Source organism: Eublepharis macularius, chromosome 12 (assembly GCF_028583425.1).
Source record: "Eublepharis macularius isolate TG4126 chromosome 12, MPM_Emac_v1.0, whole genome shotgun sequence".
Lineage (NCBI taxonomy): Eukaryota > Metazoa > Chordata > Lepidosauria > Squamata > Eublepharidae > Eublepharis > Eublepharis macularius.
The window spans coordinates 20,396,035-20,418,292 of NC_072801.1; the positions used below are offsets into that span (position 1 = coordinate 20,396,035).

The 22,258-nt window shown below is 43.9% G+C and overlaps 2 protein-coding genes across 6 annotated transcripts in view; one reads left to right on the forward strand and one right to left on the reverse strand.

Annotated features, from left to right (window-relative positions):
- The window catches only part of DNAH3 (dynein axonemal heavy chain 3), a 121,686-nt gene extending 111,107 nt beyond the window's left edge, over positions 1–10,579 (reverse strand). The window contains exons 1-3 of the mRNA XM_054993671.1: positions 10,547–10,579; positions 9,053–9,802; positions 925–1,026 (exon numbers count right to left, since the gene is read on the reverse strand). Coding sequence (XP_054849646.1) covers positions 925–1,026; positions 9,053–9,802; positions 10,547–10,579 — 885 coding nt within the window. The remainder of the gene's footprint in view (positions 1–924; positions 1,027–9,052; positions 9,803–10,546) is intronic.
- LDAF1 (lipid droplet assembly factor 1) lies at positions 6,763–20,824 on the forward strand. Of its 5 annotated transcripts, none has more exons than XM_054995325.1 (5): positions 6,763–6,781; positions 15,323–15,460; positions 17,338–17,506; positions 18,254–18,392; positions 19,945–20,824. In XM_054995325.1, the coding sequence occupies exons 2-5, from the start codon at positions 15,389–15,391 to the stop codon at positions 20,036–20,038; spliced, it is 474 nt and encodes a 157-aa protein (XP_054851300.1). In that variant the 5' UTR covers positions 6,763–6,781; positions 15,323–15,388; the 3' UTR covers positions 20,039–20,824. The 5 variants fall into 5 exon arrangements, with proteins under 5 accessions (XP_054851300.1, XP_054851299.1, XP_054851301.1 ...); XM_054995324.1 differs by lacking the exon at positions 6,763–6,781 and adding an exon at positions 6,811–6,831; XM_054995326.1 differs by lacking the exon at positions 6,763–6,781 and adding an exon at positions 9,195–9,348 and having other exon boundaries at positions 18,254–18,396.
- Positions 20,825–22,258: the final 1,434 nt, after the last annotated feature.

Below are 22,258 nucleotides of genomic sequence, written 5' to 3' on the forward strand. Positions count from 1 at the left end.
CAATTAAGGCTGAAACGGGCCCAAAATGGCCAAGAGTTAGGTGGGTGGGACCACCTGTCATGTGACCTCTTTGGGGAACTGCCGGAACTGCGTTCCTGCGCGTTCCCCCATGAAATGAGCCCTGGATCTGTCTAAACACGTCAGAAAGATCTGGCACCTTCCCAAGTTGAAGGAAGAGGACTGCTGCTATAACATAATGATTAAGTGGTTGGACTGCAAAACAGCACTCTGCTGCCCTGAGCTTAGTAGGGGAATCCCACTCCTGCCATGAGCTTAGTAGGTGGTCTTCGGATAAGCCACTCCTCCCAGCCTCAGTTGCTGAGCTGTATTGTGGGGATAATAATAACACTGAGTTTCTTCACCGCTCAGAGTGAGGCACTAATCTGTCTACAAGAGCAGTATATAAGTGCATTTATTATTATAAAAGATCTGGCTGAGAGATATTGCTAGGAGTTGGATCCTTCTCTAGAGGTTTGATGCAGCATAGTGGATCTGCTGCCCTAATAAAGCAAATATTACAGAAACATCCTAAGTCTCCAGTGCTCTCTTCCCCAAAGGGAATCTGCTGAGGAAAGTGAGATTCGGGTCCAGCAGCACCTTAAAGATCAACTAGATTTCCAGGGTATGAGCTTTCAAGAGTCAAAGTGCCATCCCTGGACCTTCTTGCCACCCAAGGAAGTGGGAAAATGGAACAGTATTATAATGAGTCTCACTTTGTATCAAATACTAGCAACAAAAACATATTTTTTTAAAATGAGAATGTGCCTACCATTTTTCTTGGAAACCTGATCAGCAATCCTGGCCTGCCTCCTCCCCCATGCCACCGCCCCAGATTACCACTTGCTTTAAAGAAGCAACAATCCATACCACACAAGGCATTTAAGCAACCGCAACCCAATGGGAAACTAAGCCACTTGCACATACCTGATACAGTTCAGAAGGCTCCGTAGAAGCCACAGCTGGCAAAGGGGGTAACTCTGGTATTCCTTTGGAGTGGCTCATATTGTAGATGGAATCATTTTGAGCCTAGGAATGATAAAAGGTCGTGTTTGTGAAAAGCTTGCAAGATCCGCTAGATATATAGAGGATATCTATGAGCAGGCACCGGTGGAGTTTGACACTGGCTAGTAGTATCGGATCCATATTAGAACACACTTTGAAATAAAATGTCTCTCTTTCACTTTGTATATTGCATTAACAATATTCAGAATGGATACCTTGGAGAACTAAAAACCAAACCAGATGAGATAAGGGACTCAATGATTGGATCTTCCCAGCATTTTTTAAATGGAAATTGCAACGGAAGGTCACCCTGATTCAGACATGGGTCACAGAACAGACAGAAGAATGGGGCCTAACGAGTCCAAGCTGTGTGATTTTGCCAATCAAACTGACCCTCTGCTCCATCAGGCTTTATTAGCCATGGGAGAAGGGAAAGACAGATACCATCCCTCTGCCTGTCTTTCCTACCTTTCAGAGCTAATAGCATGGGGATAGGGTGGGTTTCAGTTGTTGAAACCATGCACTTGGGGAGGATTTAACCCTTTTCTCCCCTACCCAAGCCAAGATCCATATACCGCATTAGCACCCATAGCTGTAATTTCTGTTATAAAATGCTGAGAGGATCTCATCACTGATCTTCAAGCATCTTGCATGTTATGGACCTAGAAAAAAAATGTTCCTAGTGTTAGTTGTAAAGGAGCACTCAGAACTGGGTTTTATGAAGACATGACTGAAGTGTTTTGGGGAGAGGAGCGAAGAATGGTTCCCATAACACAAATCAGCAGACTAAACATGCACTATAAGCAGCTTATGATAACATCAAACAATGAAAAACTATAAATAGACCTATAGACATCAGGATAATACAGTACAATTCTATAAATAGACCTATAGACATCAGCCAATACAGTAAAAATTCTAAAGGAGAAACAGAGCACAGCCAAATGCTTGACCAAATAGATGTGTCTTTAAAGCTACTACAAAAATGAAAGCTAAGGAAAAGACATATGAGGACATTCCAGAGACACAGGAGAAATGAGTCTCTAGTCTGTGTATGTGTGTGTCTCAGCACCTTTTGTCAATTCACAAAGAGAAGGGACAAAGAGAACAGCCTGCAATGTTGATGTCAATGTCTGTGTGAGACAGTCTTTGAGTATAACATAGGTTGAGACCAGGGCTTTTTTCCCAGGAAAAGAGGTGGTGGAACTCAGGACCACACAATGTCGTCACTTTGGGTCAGCTGGAACAAGGGGGAAGTTTTTTAAAGTTTAAATTGCCCTTGGCGAAAATGGTCACATGGCTGGTGGCCTGCCCCCTGATCTCCAGGCAGAGGGGAGTTTAGATTGCCCTCCATGCCGTAGCACGTTTTCAAGAGGAGCCGGAACTCCGTTCCACTGCATTCCCGCTGAAAAAAGCCCTGGTTGAGACACAAATGACATGCCAATCTCATAACTCAATCTACTTTTTACTAAAGCATAATGAAGCTGCTGAAAATGCATGCATTGTAACAGGGCAGGTGTGGATCAAGTTGTGATTTGGCCACTAAATTCATGTGAATCCACCAAGATTAGGAGGCTGAAATTGGTTCCTTATTTGTTGTTCCTTGTTCCTTATTCTCAAATCCAATCACAGATACTGGTGAATATTAAAAAGTTCTGCATCCTAACAAACAGCTTGGCACCACCCCAAATAAAAAATCCTCAGACTCCAAATCATATATCTTTTTGGGGTGCTGCTGAGCTTTATAAGTATCAACAATATTTGTGGTTGGATTTGAAAATAAGGAACTGGGGACTGCAAATCAGAAACCTGGAAACCAACTTCAGCCTAATATGGAGACCATGTTTTCTCAGCACAATCAAGAGGATGAAATAGCAGGACAGATTGCACCTTGACAGACTGCAGGTAGAGGATCACAGGATGGAACGTTCCCTATGTTAAAAACACCCTGACAATAGAAAAATAGTACAGCAAGAAAAGAGAAGCCTTTCAGTTTCACCTTCCTGTACCAGCTTTCTGTTTGCAAAGAGCATTCAAAACAGTCTACAGTAATGCAGCCTAGCAGAGTTGCCAACTTCCAAATGGTGGCTGGAAATCTCTCGGAATTACAACTGATCTACAGGTGACAGAGATGATTTTCCCTGGAGAAAATGGATGTTTTGGAAAGTAAACTCTATGGCATTGTATTGTCAAAGTCTTTTATGGCCGGAGAACGTTGATGGTTGTAGATTTTCTGGGCTGTATGGCCGTGGTCTTGGCATTGTAGTTCCTGATGTTTTGCCAGCAGCTGTGACTGGCCTCTTCAGAGGTGCAGCACCGAAAGAGATCTCTCTGTGACAATGGCCGTTTCCAGATGGCTTACCTGAAGTCGCTCCATGCCGCAATGTTGTAGCTCGTGCCGGGGAAAACGACATCGCGCAAAACTCGCACGAGAAAACGCAGTATTTCGCATTTTCCCCGGCATGGAGCGGCTTCAGGTAAGCCATCTGGAAACGGCCATTGTGTGGAGATGATGTTAGCAGGTAATTTATATCTAAGGCAGGTGGGTTTGGGCTGAGTCTGGGAAACTCTTACAGGATGACTCAGCCCAAACCCACCTGTCTGAGTAGATATAAATTACCTACTAACATCTTCTCCACACATTGACACTGAGAGATCTCTGTCTTTCGGTGCTACACTTCTGAAGAGGCCAGTCATAGCTGCTGGCTGAAATGTCAGGAACTACAATGCCGAGACCACGGCCATAGAGCCCGGAAAATCTACAACAACCAATCTATGGCATTATACTCCCCACATGCCACTCTCCTCAGGCTCCATCCCTCAAATCACCAGGAATTTCCCAATCCAGAGTTAGTAAACCTACACCTCAGTGTCCTTCTCCTTCATTCTTCTGCATGTGTAAACTAGGCCTTGGTAGGGTAAAAATGGCCACGACTCTCTCTGCCCAACCCCAGCCTCCTCTCATCATTACATGACATTACTGTGTGTAATCTGTATCTAGAATTTGAGATTCCAAAAGGTTTTCATACAACCGCATCAAATTAGATCATATTTGCTTGCAACACAGCATTTAAGGTAATTATATGTTGACGAAGTTTATTGTTATTTTGAATGCACTGCCTAATTATAAACTATTTGTCTCCAGCTCATGCAGGCATATGAATGGGAGCACTTGCATATGACACATTGATAGCAAAACGCATTCGAAATCATGCTTGTATATCATAAGTTAACGTAATTGCACACACAAATAACGAGCATTTGTCAGTTCCCAACTGTTAATTATAGGCTAATGATTTCAACGACTTCTCTGCAGACAACATACTTAGCAGTGCTTGTTGCTATTCTGAAAGCACCCTGTTATGGCTGTCTTCATATTCAGGCGTACTTCTCATGAAAATAGCAAACCAGGGTCTGATCTGTACAGACTATGGGTCCTGTGATTAAATGCTCCTCTGTAAGGAAAGTTAGCATGTTAAGAAAGGTTATTTCTCCCTGACTTGCTATTTTTATGTGAAGTGGCTGGTTGAGTTTTCTTAAATTGAGAAGTATTCCATCACAAGAGCCATTTATGTATGTATGTATGTATGTATGTATGTATGTAAAAAAAAAAAGAGTGCTACTATTTTTAATATCTTTATATAATGCTTTTAATGTTTTATGATAATGTTTAATGAAATGTTTTAAATGTTTTTAATGCTGTTATCCGCCCTGAGCCTGCTTGCGGGGAGGGCGGAATATAAATATGATAAAATAAAATAAAAATAATAAATAAAATATGTATTTCAAATTTCCATTCCACCCTCCTCGCGGGCAGGCTCAGGGCAGATAACAACCTATTAAAACACAATAAAAATTCCATCTACATTAAAACATCATTTAAAAAGCAGCATATTTCTATTAATATAAATTTAAAAACAGGATGGTGGACAGCCTTCACAGGGAGGGTTAGAATTTTATACACCCCCTTTTTTTTTAGGTCAGCAGAGGCCCAGCCACAGCCATGTGCCTGGCGGAACAACTCTTGTCTTGCAGGCCTGGAGGAAGGATAGTAGGTCCTGCTGGGCCCTGATCTCAGCAGACAGAGTGTTCCACCAGGTGGGAGCCAGGACCGGAAAGACCCTGGCTCTAGTTAAGGCTAGGCGGGCCTCCTTGGGGCCAGGGACCAACAACAACGGTTTGTCCCCTGATTGGAGTGTCCTCTGGGGAATATATGCAGAGAGATGGTCCCATAGATCCACGGGCCCCAGTCCACACAGGGCCTTATAGGTCAATACCAGAACCTTGAATCTGATCCGGTACTCCACTGGCAACCAATGCAGCTTGGTTGCCAGTGTTATATGCACCTTATTTGGCACTCTTGTAATAACACGTGCCACTGCATTTTGTACCAGCTGTAATCTCTGGCTCAGGCTCAAGGGCAGCCCCGCGTAGAGGGAGTTGCAGTAATCTAGCCTAGAGATGACTGTTGCCTGGATCACTGTAGTTAAGTCATGGGTTGACAGGTAAGGGACAAGTCAATAGGTAAAGAGACAAAAGCTATTAAAAACTAATCCTTAAGAAGCCACTCATTCCTCTGACGCTCATATACTGCAAAAACCTATTCCCTAAATGAATTCATCTGAGCTTATCACACTTAAGCCACATTAAAGACTGTATGGCTCCTGCGCTTAACACCATGGAGCTTCTGAACTGCAAATTCTGCAGCCGGGATAATGAAGGATTCTTAATCGAAACTACAAGGCTTTTCATAAGCTTTTTAAATCCCTCAGAGAACACTGACTTCATCCCAATACCCACATATAATAATCCCTCACTTACCCTCACAATCTTGGGAATCTGCCTTGGCTTCATTTTCCTTGGCTTAAAAATGAGTTTTCTGGATTGCTTCCAATGTCTCGATTAGATAAATATTCTCGTAATAAATTTCTTAGCTAACACTTTATTTCAACCACCTGGAAGAACAGAAGGGTCTTTTCAGGACTGACTTTCAATCAAAATTCCCACAGACCCAGTTAACAAAGCAACTTGTCAGCTTCCCTCAAACCCACCAACTGGGGGGGGAAAAACCCTTCCAGTTTCATTCCTTTCTCTCCCCCTTCTTCTCAGGCCAATTCTAGAAAAAAGTCTTCGTTGTACTAATTTTTCCTACTCAAGTCTCAGATCCAGCCATTCCTCACTAAGGCCTTTAATCACTTGAATTTCAAACTTCTGCACTCCAAAACCCTCCCTTTCGCACTCAGCTCTGAGTTACCAGGTTCACCCTCTTCCTTGCTACTAGGAACCTTACATGATCTCAGCTCCTTTTCTCCTTTAAAACCCCACCGTCACTTCAGATTCTCTTCTGCCCTCTTAAATGGGTTTCCCCATCAAATCCGACTTGCCCCATTCTTGTGAGGATTGGAAAGTGAATTCACAAACTTCTAGAAAAGCAGGGGGAAACAAAAGCCCCCCCCCCAGTGTCTCTAGGAGAAAGCAAAGCAAAACATAAGCCTGCCCAATCTCTCCCCAAACTCCCTGGGTGCATCAAAACTGCTAGAGGCTTGCCGCTACCTGGTGCAGCCCTGGACTACCGGGTTTGAGTGCCGGGTTGCTGCTTCCAGCTCAAAAAGAACTTCTGATTCTGTATATGACACTCTCTCTTTCACTTCTCAGCCTGGGTAACCAAGGTTACAGCATTATTGTTGCTAGGTAACACAAGAATGACTCCTTTTCCCCTGCCCTTCTCCACCCCCTAGTCCTCTCTATTCCTCCTGAAGGCCCGAGGAGGTTGGTCTGAGTACTGTTCTGGCTGGTATTAACACGGTGGTGATTGTTAACCACTGAAAGGTATGATTTGCTTGGTCAATAGGTTAGGAACATGGGAAATGGGTTAATATTGGAGAGGTCTGAAATGAGAAAAAAATGTAGGGAATACATGAGCACACCCTAAGATTTCATGGAGCTGAAAGGAGAGCGGCCTCCAGCATTTACATGTGTTGTGGGCTGTGATTCACATGCAAATTTCAAACAAGCTTGAATTTGGATACAGATACCGTCTATCTCATCCCCGTTTTTTCTTTCTTTTCTCAAAGACAGAAGGGGATACAGCTGCCAACTCCAGGTTGGAAAATTCCTGGAGATTTGGGGATGGAGCCTGGAGAAGACAGGGTTTGGGGAGGGGCCTCATTGGGGTTATAGTGCCGTAACGTCCACCCTCCAAAGCACCCATTTTATCCAGAACTGTCTTCTGTCATCTAGAGATTGGTTCTAATTCATGCAAATTTTCAGACCCCTCCTGGAGGTTGACAACTAGGGTTGCCAGCTTCAAGTTGGGAAATTCCTGGAGATCTGCAGGGGGGGGTGAAACCTGGAGAAAGAGGGGTTTGGGGAGGGAAAGGACCTTGGCATGGCATAAGTCCATAGGGTCCGCCCCCCAAAGTAGCCATTTTCTCCAGGTGAACTGATCTCTGTGGCCTGGAGACGAGTTGTAATTCTGGGAGATCTCCAGCCACTACCTGGAAGCTGGCAACCCTATTGACAACCCCAGAAAGGGCCATTTTTCATATTCCTTTTCTGTTACTAATTGTTGTGAACTAGCACTGGGCTTGCCTTGCAAACCGTTTTGTATAGAAATCCCACCGGCTGGAACGCTTGCACTTCATGACTCTTATCATTTTTTTTCTCTTTGCTATTCTGTCCCCCCTCCCCCTCCCCACTATTCTGCCCCCCTCCCCCTCCCTGTTCACAAGTTACACTGAATGCATGTACAATCTGTGTACTCTGTACACTTCCTCTTATTATCATCATTTACTGAGACAGTTCATATGAATGTTTTCTAGATGAAAATAAACCTTAAACAAGCAAGCAAACCCTAACGATTATTAGAGAGCTGCTGTGATGCAGAAGTTAGGCCGTGGGGCTGGCAGGGGCTGAGGTGACCAAATGTCTGCTAGTCATGAAACTTAACTGGGTGGTTCTTGGCAACTCAATCTGTCTTAGAGGCAAACTAAACATTACAGCGGCCACAGGTCTAATATGATGATCACATTATTATTATTAATAACTTCACATTATTAGACTAACTGAACAGGTCCATATTTGCATTCTCGGTCAATGTAAACCTCACCTGCAAGAGCTGCTTTCAGTTTTCCTATCTTCTATCAATAGGTATTAGCCATTAGCAATTCTTTGTGCTCCCCAAAAGGCATTGTTTGATAAAGGAAATAGGGTTGCAGTACAAGGAATTGGTCCAGAAAATACTTTTTAAAAAGGAATAGAGATGTAGTTTATTGTACTGCTTACTGTATGTATCATCTTATTATTATTTCTACATTTGTGTGTGTTATGTGCCATCAAGTCACCTCTGACTTATGGCGACCCTAGGAAGACCTTCCTTAACGTCCTATCATTAACAGACTTGCTCAGATCCTGCAAACTGGAGGACGTGGCTTCTTTTATTGAGTCCAGCCATCTCGTTTTAGGTCTTCCTCTTTTCCTACTGCCTTCCACTTTTCCTTGCATTATTAACTTTCCCAGAGAATCTTGTCTTCTCATGATGTGACCAAAGTAGGAGAACCAAAGTTTTGTCATTTTAGTTTCTAGGGAGAATTTCTGCATTTTCCTCATTTATTATAGCCTGCTTTACTCCCCGGTGGGGGCCCAAAATGGCTTACATCATTCCCCCCTCACAACAGGCCTGTGAGGTGGGTGAGGCTGAGAGGATGTAACTGTCCCAAGGTCATTCCCTGCCCCCGACCTTCCAGGGCAGTCAAGGCCAGGTCTCTCAGCCCCTAGTCCGGCACTCTAACCACTACACCACATTGCCTCTCACAAGCGCTCTAATGCTGCCCGTGTTTCTAGGGTTGCCAGCTCCACATTGGGAAATTCCTGGAGATCTGGGGAGTGAAACCTGGAGAAAGTGGGGTTTGGGGAGGGAAAGGATCTTGGCATGGCATAATTCCATGGAGTCCCACCCCCACCCCCCACCCAAAGCAGCCTTTTCCTCCAGGTGAACTGATCTCTGTGGCCTGAAGACCAGTTGTAATTCCGGGAGATCTCCAGCCACTACCTGGAGGCTGGCAACCCCACGACTCGCCCAGGCGGCCTCTTTGCAAGGCAGAAAAGGCAGGCTGGCGTGCCTCGCAGCTCCTCGCGGGCCTGTCGGGGAGGGGCCGGCCCAAGGAGGCGGTGTTCGCCTCAGCCCCGGCGTACAGGCCCAGGCGGGGGAAGGAAGGAGCGAGCGGGCGGGCGAAGGGCTGGCGGGGCAGTCAGGCCCGTTGCGGCCCGGCGGCGGAGGGGAGCAGGCGCCCTTGGCGGGACGAGCCAAGAATGAGGCGGGGGAGTCGCGGCGGCGGCCCGGCTGAGGTAGGCGAGGCGGGAAAGCGGGAAGCCTTCCTGAGGAGGCGAGGCGCCAGCGGGAGGAGGAAGCCGAATGGAGGCGCCGCCGCCGCCGCCGCCTTCTCTCTCCCTCCGGCGCCGGCGGGCCAGGCCAGCTCTGCCCGTTGCCTCCGAAGGGCTTCCAGGCCACGGCTGGAGTTCCAGCCCGCTCCGATGCGCCACTGCTGGGCAAGGAAGTGTAGAGGGCCTGGTTAGAGGCAGCCCCGCTGTGGCGAACGGGGGCTTCCTGACCCGCCAGCCCCAGCCGGCGGTCCTTCAGGCAGGAGGAAAGGCCCGGGTCCAGCATGTGCTCGACTCCCGAGGAAGCCCGGCGGAGGCGACTCGCTGAGGAAGCCTCCGTTCGCAACCCGACCCGACGCCCTTGGATTCTCAGGCGGAACAGCCCCACGTTGTAGGGAGGCAGCTCCCAGTTGGGAAATTTCTGGAGATTTGGGGCGTGGAGTCTGGGGAGGGCAGGGTTTGAGGACCTCCGCGGGATATGCTGCCCCAGCGTCCGCGCTCCAAAGCTGCCATTTTCTCCAGGGGACCCGATCTCTGTGGCGGAAAGATCAGTTGCAGTTCTGGGAGATTACTAGCTGCCACCTGAAGGTTGGCAACCTCACCACGTTGGTTGGTCCCTGGGCTGCTGGTCTTTTGCAATTCCAGGCAGTTAACTCCAGTCCGAGCCCATTGAAGGTCAATGGGCTAAAACTGGTGTAAGGTTATATAGATCGGGTGCTGTCCACAACTGAGACACTCTGTAATTTGAGCAGGATTCGAGTCCAGTATTAGTTTCAAGGCCCTGACCTGGATAGCCCAGGTGAGCCTGATCTCCTCAGATCTCAGAAGCTAAACAGGATTGGCCTTGGTTAGTAATGGGATGGGAGACCTCCAACAAAGACCAGGGTTGCAGAGGCAGGCAATGGCAAACCACCTGTTAGTCCCTTGCTTATGAAAACCCCACCAGGTGTGCCGTAAGTCAACTCTAACTTGAGGGCACTGTCCACCACTACCATTACTTTCAAGATCAACAAAATTCCCAGGGTATTAGCTTTCGAGAGTCTGAGCTCCCTTTGTCGGTTACCTTTGTGTCTGGAAAGCTTATACCCAGGACATCTTGTTGGTCTTGAAGGTGCTACTGGATTCAAATCTTCCTTTTCTACTGCAGACCAACCTGGCCACCCACCTGAAACACTGTTAATTTAGGGCACGGCAACATGTTTAGAAATTCTAGCATCTCATGGAGGTTGGCTCACAGTGGTTTTAAACTAAGAAATGCTTTGAAATGAGTGAGGGCCTATGGAAATTGGAAATGTCTGTGCCCTGCATGGGGTTGTGCATAGTCTTGTGCCTAATGTCCATGTTAGGGAACTTGGCATAGTTCAAGAAGGCACTTTACAAAGAGACTGTAAAATAGACTGCTGTATTTCAGGACTATTCTCAGGTTGCTGCATGTATGACCCAGTTTCATTGTTTTCTGCTGATGTAACAACATATTTCTGCAGTCTGTGTTCAGTGTCCTGGCTAACATGCTATGGGTATTCAGATTTCAATGATCCTGGTAAATACTTATTAGACATCTCATTATGTTGATTGTATCTACTTATGCTGTGTAACCAAAACAGTAAATAAATAGAGTCTTTTAATTGCTCAGAGAACTCTTGAGCTTCCAGTCTGGATTAGTTCTTCTTTTTAATCCCATATATGTTGGGGGAAGGTCACTCTGCATATGATTAATAGAATAATTTCCTCTTCATTGTTGCTTCTCATGTTCCCAAGTGGAGAGTCCTGACCTAGCCCTGGTTTAAAGTGAAAACCTAAGAAGAGCCTTGCTTGATCATATCAAAGGACCATTGTGCCAGCCCCCTGTTGCCTACATCCAGATTCTTCTAGGAAGCCCACAACTATAAATAAAGTTTAAAAAATAAATACACTGGGGCAAGAAGGCGGTTGCTACTGCATTGCATATCCCTGGCAACTAGCATTTAGAGGCACATGGCATGTTCACTTATTTATAGTTTGCCTTTCTCCCTGAGAAACTCAGGGTGGATTACAGAATTATAAAAGCAATGCAATAAAGAGAAAGCAGTCTATGATATAACATGAACAGTACAACAAGTAAACTACAAATTAGACTAAAGATAATACATACAATGAACAGTGAAGTAAATGACAATCCCATTCCTCTTATGAAGGTACCCCTCCCCAACCAATTCCATTTTACTATACTATATCCTTTATAAAATATGACATGTTGTGAATACATCGTTCATTTAACTGTCATGGCTAATAGCTGTTGACAAAAGATAGGACAACTAAGAGCAGCTCTTGCATGGTTGGTTTAAATTGACCTAGAATGCAAAGATGAACTTACTCAGTTTCTCTTCCACTTCCTGTACTGCACTATTAACATACCTCTGGTGCAGGCAGTGAAAGAGGGGATCAAAGATGTGTTTTTAGTGTTGTTGCATGCAAAAATAGTCTGTCTCTCATAAGAATGCTGTGTGCCTATTGAGATATTTAGAACACATGCAGTGCTTTTACTCAGTGCTTAAAGCACCTCAAATAAGTTGTTACCAAATTGGCAGCGGTAACTATTGTGAATTTATTAACACAGTGCATAAGGGTGTTGTTATAATGCATCCAATGCTGGGTGTGCATCCGTATGAGTCACTGCATCAAACTGCACAGGCAGAACATTGTCCTTTATATGCAATCAGATACCTGGTTTTCCTCCTATATATTTGCTGATAATCTAAAACAGATTAATTGGACTGGTCTTTTGTTGGGATTTCTTAAGACTATTAAGAGAGATCTTGTCTGCATTGATTGACTTTTGAGCACCTTTACACCCACATGGGACTAGAGATTTTGATGTTTCTAGTAGTGTGTCATATATAGAAGTATTTGTATTTTCAGCCTTGAATGCAAAAGCGACCTAGGCATGAGCAAAAGGCTCTTTATGCTTGTGGAGGGATGGGTGGAGCATTCTGCAATTTCTGTGAATCTCCCCTTTAACCTGTACCCCTATGCTGTCCTTCATGCATTTTGGGTGCTTTGAGGGGATACAAGGTATTGCAGATTGAAATGGAAAACTCTGTTTCAGAAACAGAGCCTCGCTTGTGATTTAGTATTATTTTATTTATTTAAAGTATTTATGCCTGGTTTTCCCAGTGTCCTAATCAGCTTACAAATTGAATGAAAACAACCACACTACAAAAATAAAACAAGAGCTAGCTAATTGTAGTAAAAAACAAAGCAATGTAACTCAAAAGAACAGCCATGTGCATTCTTACAAACAGCTCAAGAAGACATATAGCAAAAGTAACATAACCAGAACTGAGTCACACAAAAAGTGAAGACAGCAGGCAGATTTCAGTAGAAAGGGAATTCCATAACTGTGATGCTGCCACCAGGAAAGCTCGCCCCAGCTGAATCCATCCAATCCTCTGTATATCCTCTTCTGTAACTTGTTAATTGCATTATTGATTCTTATCACTGTTAATTTGTTTCCCCCCCCAATTACAGTGTTGTGATACAGCATGCAAGGTTTGTTGTTTGCAGTGAATTGTTGCATTAGAAGTCAATTTCTTGTGACTCCAGTTTGGGCCTTGTTGATCCACCCATTTCTCCCCACCCATCGACTGCCGTGAGCAGTTGAGCTTCCTCCAACATTCCCTTGCAGGTTGTTGTCTTAGGAAACTCTCCTGCCACTCTAGTGGCCTTCAGCTTTTCCAGACCAGAGCCGCAAACCTGAGATAGGAAGTCATGTGACATGAAGAAGGGTAGTCATTGTTGAGACCTCTCTGGTGTCAAGGCCAGGGCTGTGGGCAGCATACCAAAAGAGCTGAGGACAGGAACCCAAGCCAAGCACCAAGAGGGTAGACTGTAGTGAGGAATAAGCCAAGGATCAGAACCATGAAGAAGTCCTGTTTATTTCAGAGTGACCGTTGCTGTCTTGCTGCTCTTCTCAATATATATAGAAAGAGAGGCAGGGGAATGGCACCCATGTTTGGGAAGATCCTTCCCAAACTCAGTTAAAAAAAACCCTAAAACAAAACTCCAGCAGCACTATGAGAGTGCTCTACAGCATCTTGGCTGACAATTGTGACTCAGTGGAAGAAGCTGTGGCTCAGCGGAAGAGCCTCTGTTTTGCATGCTGAAGGTCCCAGGTTCAATCCCTGGCATCTCCAGTTAAAAAAAGACCAGGCAGTAGGTGATGTGAAAGACCTGTATCTGAGACCCTGGAGAGCTGCTGCCAGTCTTGAGTAGACGGTATTGCCGTTGATGGACTGGTGATCTGAATCAGTATGAAGCAGCTTCATGCGTAACCAAGTGTGCGACTGTATTCTGTAGCCTAAAATGCCATAATGAGTAAGCGACTGTAGTCTTTACTGCTCAGTCTTTCTCTTTGTTCAATGACAGCCTTTCTGAGACCTGTTCACAACTGTACACCTGCCAGAGACCTTTAGAAGAGCCCTTTATAAGAGAGCCCTTTATAAGGCGAACCAATGTTGTTTTCAGCATCTTCTTAAAACTTCTTTGTCTGTCCATCGATCACATTTTTATCCCACTCAGCATACCTTGTTCTCCACACCCTATACCCTTATAAACTGTTACGCTTATAACAACTCCTTTAGGTAGTCAGTCAGAGACAGAGAGAGAGCACAACTACGTCCTGCACTTCTTTATGGCTCATCCATGTTTCCTAAGTCCTAGTCCCACATTCTCACCATTGCACAACACTTAGTCTTGGTGTGGTCTAGCTATGGAACAATCCATTTTAAAAAGTGCCTTCAGCACTCAATTGCACAAGAAAGGGATGGAGCTAATATGGGCGAGATTTATCTAGTGCGTGTTTTCCTTCTAGCAGCTGTGACAATGTAAATGAGATTTTGTACTTCCTCTAATCATCAAAAAGTTGTGAAATGTTTTATTCATGTTTCATAAGAATATGTTCCAGGTGGGAATGCTTTTAGAATGAACTGTCAGTGAGCTAAATTCAGGCTGGTGTTTTTGTTTAAACAAAGAAAGAATGTTTTGAAGTGCCTTGGGTATAATCCACTAGAAACCTTTTCTTCACAGGCTCTGCACGAATGAGTCGGGAGTGACCCATTTACACAGCATTCAACCACTCCAGTGGGATTTGACTACAGTAAATTCCCAGCATCGATCTTCCTTGGCCATGCTATAAGCAAAACTAACTGGCAGCCTTCTCATGAAGCAGGGGGCATTAGTGTATGTTGTTGAGAAATGCTTCCTGTTTAGAATTGCTGACTATTTGTGTGGGGTGTCTGTCAAGCGATGACGTTTTGCAAGCACCTTCCCTTTTTCTTTTCATTAGAAAATAGTTCAGTTTTGAAGAATGGGTGAAGATGCTCTAAGCCGAACCTATCTCGAAGGTTATTGTGAGGATAAATTGGAGGAGAGCTTGGAGGAAGAGCAGGACACAAATCGGACTGCTATAGCTGTAGCAGTGAGTCATTGGCCACTTAACTAAGCAGGGAACCCGAGCAGCTGGAAGTGGTGGGAATGGAGAATGAACAGGGAAGTGAGAAAACTAGAGGCACATTTAAGGTTTCTCAAGCTAGATTCTCCACAGTTGCTTGGGCTGCATTTCAGACATTGTGATAAATGGTGGCTGATAAAACCACAATTGGATGAAACCCCAGTTAGTTGTGATGTCTGAAAGCAACATCAGTGTCTGGTTTTCATTGTCCACAATGCTCTTCAGCATGTATAGAGACATACGTAGGTGAGAAAGGAATTTTCTCACAAATTTATCTTTCTACCTATTTAGTTTCCAAGGTTACATACAAGTTCAGTATTTATATTATTAATGTCTGTGTTCGGAGTTTTTTCAGCCTCCTGCTCTGTAAGTTAAATACCTTTTTTAAAGCCTTAGTATTATAAAGGCCTATTGTAAATGTTTTCCCTCTTTTTTTCTTTCTTTCTTCTATAGGTTGGGTGCTGAAAATGTACTAATTTGTCCATAAAGGGGTTCAAGCTTTTGACTGAAAGTTCCATTATGGCAAAAGAAATGAAGGACCTTCAGAAACAGTGGCACTCCATGATGGAGACCATACACAGCAACCCACATGTGAGTTTTGAATCTCATCACAGCATTACTAATTATATTTTTTGTTGGGCTGGTAAGGAAAAAAATTAAGAGAAACATACGCAGTTGTCCCCTGGGCTGTGTACATAGTTTTACCCGTCCCTGTTTTATCCTAACAACAAGCCTGTGAGGTTGGTTAGGCTGAGCTTGTATGTGACTGGTCTTGGGCCACAGTGAGGTTCATGGCAGATTGTGGCTTTTACCATGGATCTGCCCACTCCAGGGTAACCACCACACTGGCTCTTACTGGTGGTCACAAGCAAGCGTCTGTGAGTCTGGCTGAGATAGTTACCTTGGCTTTCATTCTCACAAGATCTTTATAAAATAGGTCCAAATTGTTGTGCAGAAGTCAACAAAAAGGGTTCCTACCAGCTTTCAGAGACAGCATATGCCCCCTTCCCTGCAATATGTCAGTGCAGCCTGAATTTGGCACTTGTTTTGAAAGACAGAGAGAAAGAAGTGGTGACTCCCGACACATTACCATAATATTAGATTTGCAAATAAATATAATTGGTTGAAAGCCTCACTGTTGCGCGGTCAACTAATTCAAGACCTTTCCTTCTTTTTTTAAGTTCATTTTTTCCGTTGATACTTGTTCAGACATGCTGCATCTGGGGTTGTCGAGCATTGCCCTGAACAGGATAGCCATGCTGCAGTATTAAAATGTTCTGCTGCAAATAACAACCGTGACCTCGTCTTTGTCCCCATTGTTTTCAAGGAGAACCTGCTGCTTAAAGCCTCCTACTGGTTTCTGCTCCAGTCCTAATGGCTCTAAATTTGCTTTTTTTAAACAGCTACTTTTGTTTTGACATGCATGAAAGCAGCTTTTTTTCAGCTCGATTTTGAATAGAACTGTCAAATCTTTTAATAAGGAAGCACATAGGCTAGGGATGGGTGTATTTTTCAGCCTGAAAACAGAGAGAGCTGGTATCCAACTCTGAGCCTAAAAATGGGCAGAGACCTTCTTTTAGGCTCTGCTTCTCTTAATTAACAAATTAATTAATAGCCCACAGATCGGTTTCCAGGAGCACTGATACGCTGCCAATGCAGTAGTCCAGTGGGCTGATGCTCCCAGCAACTTGCTATTCCAGTGCTCCTCAGACTAAGAATTGAGACCCAAAAGTGGCATGCACAGGTGAATGGCAAGACCAGGAGTGGGGAAGAGGGGGAATTAGGGAAACTGGAAGAGGAGGCTGTGGGAGACTCGAAATGACTGTGAAATAATCTCTTATTTAGTAATGCCATACATATATTAACAGTAACATAAAAATAAAATAAAAATTGTTCCTTGTTATCAGATGTAAGATTCCTGTGCTTTATTTTGGAGAGGGGAGGGGCTATGGCTCAGTGGTGGAGCATCTGGTTAGTATGAAGAAGGTCCCAGGTTCAATCCTGGCATCTCCAGTTAAAAGGACCCGGTGATAGGTGATACAAAGACCTCCACCTGACTCCTGAAGAGCTGCTTCCAGTCTGAATAGACGATACTGGCCTTGATGGACCAAGGGTCTGGTTCAGAATAAGGCAGCTTCGTGCACGCATGAGAGGAGGAAAGTAGCATGGAGCCGCTTTGTAAACCTTTTCTTGAAAGGAACAGTAAGCTTGGAAGTGGTCCCTATTTCGGAAAGTTTTAGCACCCGAGCATTCAGCAGCTTGAGAGCCATGTGGCTGGTGGGCTGTCATTCACCCAACTCCAGCCAAGACAGATTGATCTGCATACCTGAATGCGAATGGCTTTCTAAGTATTAGATGATTTCCTTTTGAAATAATTACACTTCCTTATACAAGGGTGGTGGCATATGTGGGCTTTGCAATGATATTTAAAAACTAAATGCGTTCCTCTTTGTAAATTCATGTCACAGGTTGTTGCTTTTATGAACTCTCGACTTGGCCGGTACCTAGACAACCACCCCTTTGTCACCTTGTCCCTGCTGGTGTTCATGGCAGTGTCTGCAGTGCCTGTTGCATTCTTTCTGATTTTCGCTATTTCCACAACCATCATTGCCTGCCTTGGCATGGTCATCATAGAAGGTATCTTACCATTTGAAGGTGGTAAACTGGGATTTCTTTCTCTGTTAGATATCCTCTGCATGAATAGCTATTTATTTATTTATTTGATTTATGCCCTGCCTTCTTCTTCTGTGCAGAGCTAAAACAGCCTACATCTTTTTCCTCTCTTTCATTTTATCCTCGCAACAACCCTGTAAGTTAGATTAGGCTGAGATGGAGATGGTAGAAGAGCTGCCACATTCCCTCCTCCTTTGTCCTGCACCTGTAATTCATTCCCAGGAGTTGCACTCACTCCCAACCACCGGTGGTGCAGGAGTTGATAGATATGGTTTACACCCGTCATCTCCTGGACCCACGTTGCTGGCAGTCTACAGCACTGCAGTGGTGGGCTCCCAAAGGCAGAGCAAGTTTAGAAGGTGGTTCCACGAACTTTTCAGAAACATTTGTTGCCCTGTGGTCTTAGGTGACATGGCATGATTTCTTCCTCATGGATACAGCATTGGGACAGAAATGTTAGATGTTATAAATAAAGTTTGGTTGGCTTTGCTGGAAAGACTACATCTGGAGAATCAAAATGAATAGGTCCCAGGATGTGGTTGGAAGGAAAATGATGCTGCTGCCCACACTGCTTTTGACCTGCCCAGAGTCCCTCTCACTGCGAAATAAGAGGCCACCCTAGTTTACTACATAAGCATGTGGACTTTTTGTGCTATAAGCTGTTCTGGTCAGAATGCATAGGACCTAACTGTTTCCTGCCCTCTTCTCTAGGTTTTGTAGTGTCCCTGGGAGGCGTCACCCTGCTTTGTGTGCTTGGCGGGCTGGGTTTGGTATCTCTGGCGGTTTCTGGTCTGCTGAGTGTTAGCTACCTGGCACTTCGAACCATGCTCAGCTACTGGTCTGATTCAAAGTAGGTATGGAACAGGCACTGTTGCAACCAACTACATCTGTGTATCCAGTTGCAGTTAGGATTTTGCTAGGGCTGAACTTTGTGTAAATCACACCAGAGTAATATAGAAGTCCCTGGGTGTACTTAGGATAAAGAGGAGACACATTCAAGTCTTGAAAGCAAGCCTCCTCCTTGGCTCCCATCTACAGATTTCTGACCGTCATCTGTGCATCCCAAGCTCTGCCCATATCAAAATCCCATCTAATGGAGAACCAGAGTACAACAGCATACTTTGGAACCACCGGCCTTCCCTTCTCCATGTGGTGTTTTTTTCCTATGAAAGAGCTGAGCTGCTATCCTGTGCCTTTTGTGGCTGGGAGCGGGGTTAAAATCTGATCCAGTTGACTCATTAAGATGAGGCTCCTTCATCTGTCACCTGCCTTGGAACTGGGTCATATTCCTGTTTTCTGCTTGTCAGTGAGGGCACTGACTCAGTCATAGATCACTTAGTTTGTATCCAGAAGACGCCAGATTCAATCTCAGCCACCTCCATGTAAACAGCCTGAGGTAACAATGCTAAGAAAGAACACAATGTGAACTTGGGGAGATGCCATTGGCTGCAGTAAATGCTATTGGGCTAGGTGGGCCAGCCTATGTCCTCTGTATGATAGTTCTCAGACAGCTGTCCTGGAAGAGGGAAAGCTCTGCTATAATCAAGGTGAGCTTTGTGTGGATACATCCAAGTTGCCCCTTCTGTTTCTTCACATAATCATTGGCATTGGTATAGAGGAGAACAGGCCAGAGCATTTGTATGGATGATAGCCTGCAAGGGCCTAACTCAAATACTTGGCAATTAAGCTGGAGTTGGTGTTTGCAAGTCCATGGGGAAAGCAAGCTCTTTGTCAAGGCTGTTATCTCGTGATTATTTTAATGGGCCTCCCATCTTGCATATTGACAGTATTTGGCTAAGAGGTACCATGCGCTGTAGTGCCACCTGTAGTTTGTTTAGTGCTATTGCATGAGAATCTATTTGCTTTTGTGAAGGGAGGATGTCACAGGAGGAAAATAAATAGCTTTAAGTGCATAGCAAAAAAAACCTACATCTGTGATTCTCTTAGCATCCTAAGAACCAATTCTGAGCCTTTGGCTTCACAGTACCAAAGACCCTGATTGTAGTAGATTAGCATAGGCCCAAATGGAACTTAGTGCTTTTTATAAAATAGTTTCTCTTCGATGTTTTCCTTCCATTCTGCGTAGGCGTGCCTAACCTACTGTTCGTCATAGTCTTCATCGCAAAATGGCTCTCCTAATGAGGTTTCCGGCACCCTTGAAATGGAAAGGGATTGGAATGGCATAGTCACTCCTCTTTCAGAGCCCAAATAAATGGCATGGTCTTCATTTTAAAAAGCTTTTGCGATCCAGGGATGTGAGCACCAAAGGAGAAAGATGCGATAATGAGGAATGTGCTGGGAAATTCTGAATAATAGGCGCACTAACCTATTAGGCTTGAGTTTCTGCAGGCTGTGTAAGCAGGAAGCCTGAGTCTGAAGCTTTTCTCTTCTCAATTTTGCAGTGGTCTGTCAAAGAAAGAAGCAGCTAATGGAATCAGCTTGCCACCGAACAGTTCTCCTGCCTTAGACAAGTCCGCCACTAATAAGAGTGAATAAATTGAACCAGCTCTCAGAACCTTTTCTTGAGCAGTGCTTATAACATACTTTTGAAGGAACTGTTGCATTCTCAAAATGTTTACCTGTCAGAATGGCCAAGGCTCCATTCATTGATTACAGGAGGAAACAATCCATCATTAAACGCATGTCACATTAAGGCTGTACCGAAGCATGGCAAATAACCCAGCAACTGCAGACAGGATCCTGTTGTGTTTTCTGTGGGTTTATCTCCCATTTAGGTCAATGGCTATTTTGTGTTGAGAAGAGGGGTGGGTGGGTGGTGTGTGTTGGTTGATATAAACTTGGAGGCAAAAGGTCTTCTACTAACAGATGTTAACGTTCAATAGTGCTGGGAGGTAACACTTTTTTTTTTAATGTGGAAAACCACTTTCAAGCCTTAAACTTCTTTCAACACCTTTTTGATGGAAAAGGAAGCTTGGGCCATGTTTAATAGATTGCTAGAAATGGAGCTAAAAGAAAAGGTGTTACTCCTTATGATTGTATGTTTTTTTAACTGGCTCTTGTGAATAGTCTGTGTTCTAAATTATTTGGAAACAATATCCTAACCCTCCCTTCTCATGAATGTTGGTGTTTTGGGGAGGGTGTACAATACTGGATGGTTAAGTATTGTGCCTTATGTTATGCAGTGTTTTAAATATCTGTATATTGAGTCAGCTGTTTTCATATCTTTTTTTTTTAAAGAATTCTGTTGTTTTCCTTTTTGCTTAACTAAGAATGCTGGTCTTGGATACAATTTGTCATTAAAACTGCTACTTGGCAATCTGACTCATCTCTGTTGTCATTATTGGGTCCAGTTCATGCCACCACTGTATGGCGTGGTTCAGATAGAATGCCCGTGAGTGGCCCAGTGCCACATAAATTGTCCTGATACTCATCTTACTGCCATTTCCCTTAAGCCTCTATTCTCTTGCCCAATATCTCTAAGCCCCTCCTTTTTAGGCAATCTTTCAAAAAAACCATAAAAGCTGCTTTATCCTGAGTCTATTAAGGTCAGTCTTTATACTCAGCATTTTATATTCAACGTTATACTCAATATTTTATATTCAACATTTTAAATACTCATTTTCTAATTAGCCTGCTTCCATAAAAAAAACTATTCTTAATTTTTCTTAATTACCTGCTACATAGTCAAAAAGGACTTTTCATTTCCCCTGACATTCTAAGATTGGTCTGTTATGCATACAGGAAGTTAATTTAGCCATAGATGCATATTCACACAATTTGTTCATCCACTCAGACACATCTGGACAAGAATCTGCCTTCCGTTTTGTTGCAAAAATACATTTTTGGGATTCAGCACAAAGCAAAACTTTAATATCTGCTGTATGTCTTTGCGAATTTGTATCCAATATCTTCTTGCCTTCTTGCATATCCATCACATATGATAGAACGTTGCATCCATGCATTGGCATTTCCAGTACCTTCCACTATAATCCTTATTAGTTCTTGCAAGATCCTTTGGGGTAATATACTATCTGAAAAACATACCAATTTTCCCTTAACGTTTGATTTCTTTTGTCCATAAATTTTCCCAGAGACACTTTCTCCCAGATTTTGCATCCGTTTTATCATACAATTTTTAACTTGTTCCGATTCTGTGGCATATTGCAATAGGAGAGCCAGTTTGGTGTAGTGGTTAAGAGCGTGGGACTCTAATCTGGAGAGCCAGGTTTGATTCCCCACTCCTCCACTTGAAGCCAGCTGGGTGACCTTGGGTCAGTCACAGCTCCCTGGAGCTCTCTCGGCCCCACCCACCTCACAGGGTGTTTTGTTGTGGGGATAATAATGACATACTTTGTAAACCGCTCTGAGTGGGCATTAAGTTGGCCTGAAGGGTGGTATATAAATCGAATGTTGTTGTTATTATTATATTATTAGGAGTTTATATACTTTTCCTAATAAGTGCTTTGAATCTCCACTGATTAGTTGTTCAAACACTGTTTTCTCCCTTAATCTGCCATCTTCTTTGGATAATTGTTCTTTGAGTTTGGACACCATTTGACAATACATCAACCATGAGGTATTTTTTTCTTGAGCATGAATTTGTTGCCATGTTTTTATATTTTCTTGCTTATCCATCATATATTCATAGTTTACATAATATTTTATTTTTTGTAGTAGCCTAATAAGCATCTGTTGGTGACCCATTTCATCTTTTTTCTTCTTGTAAACACCTCACAGGGTGTTTGTTGTTGTAGG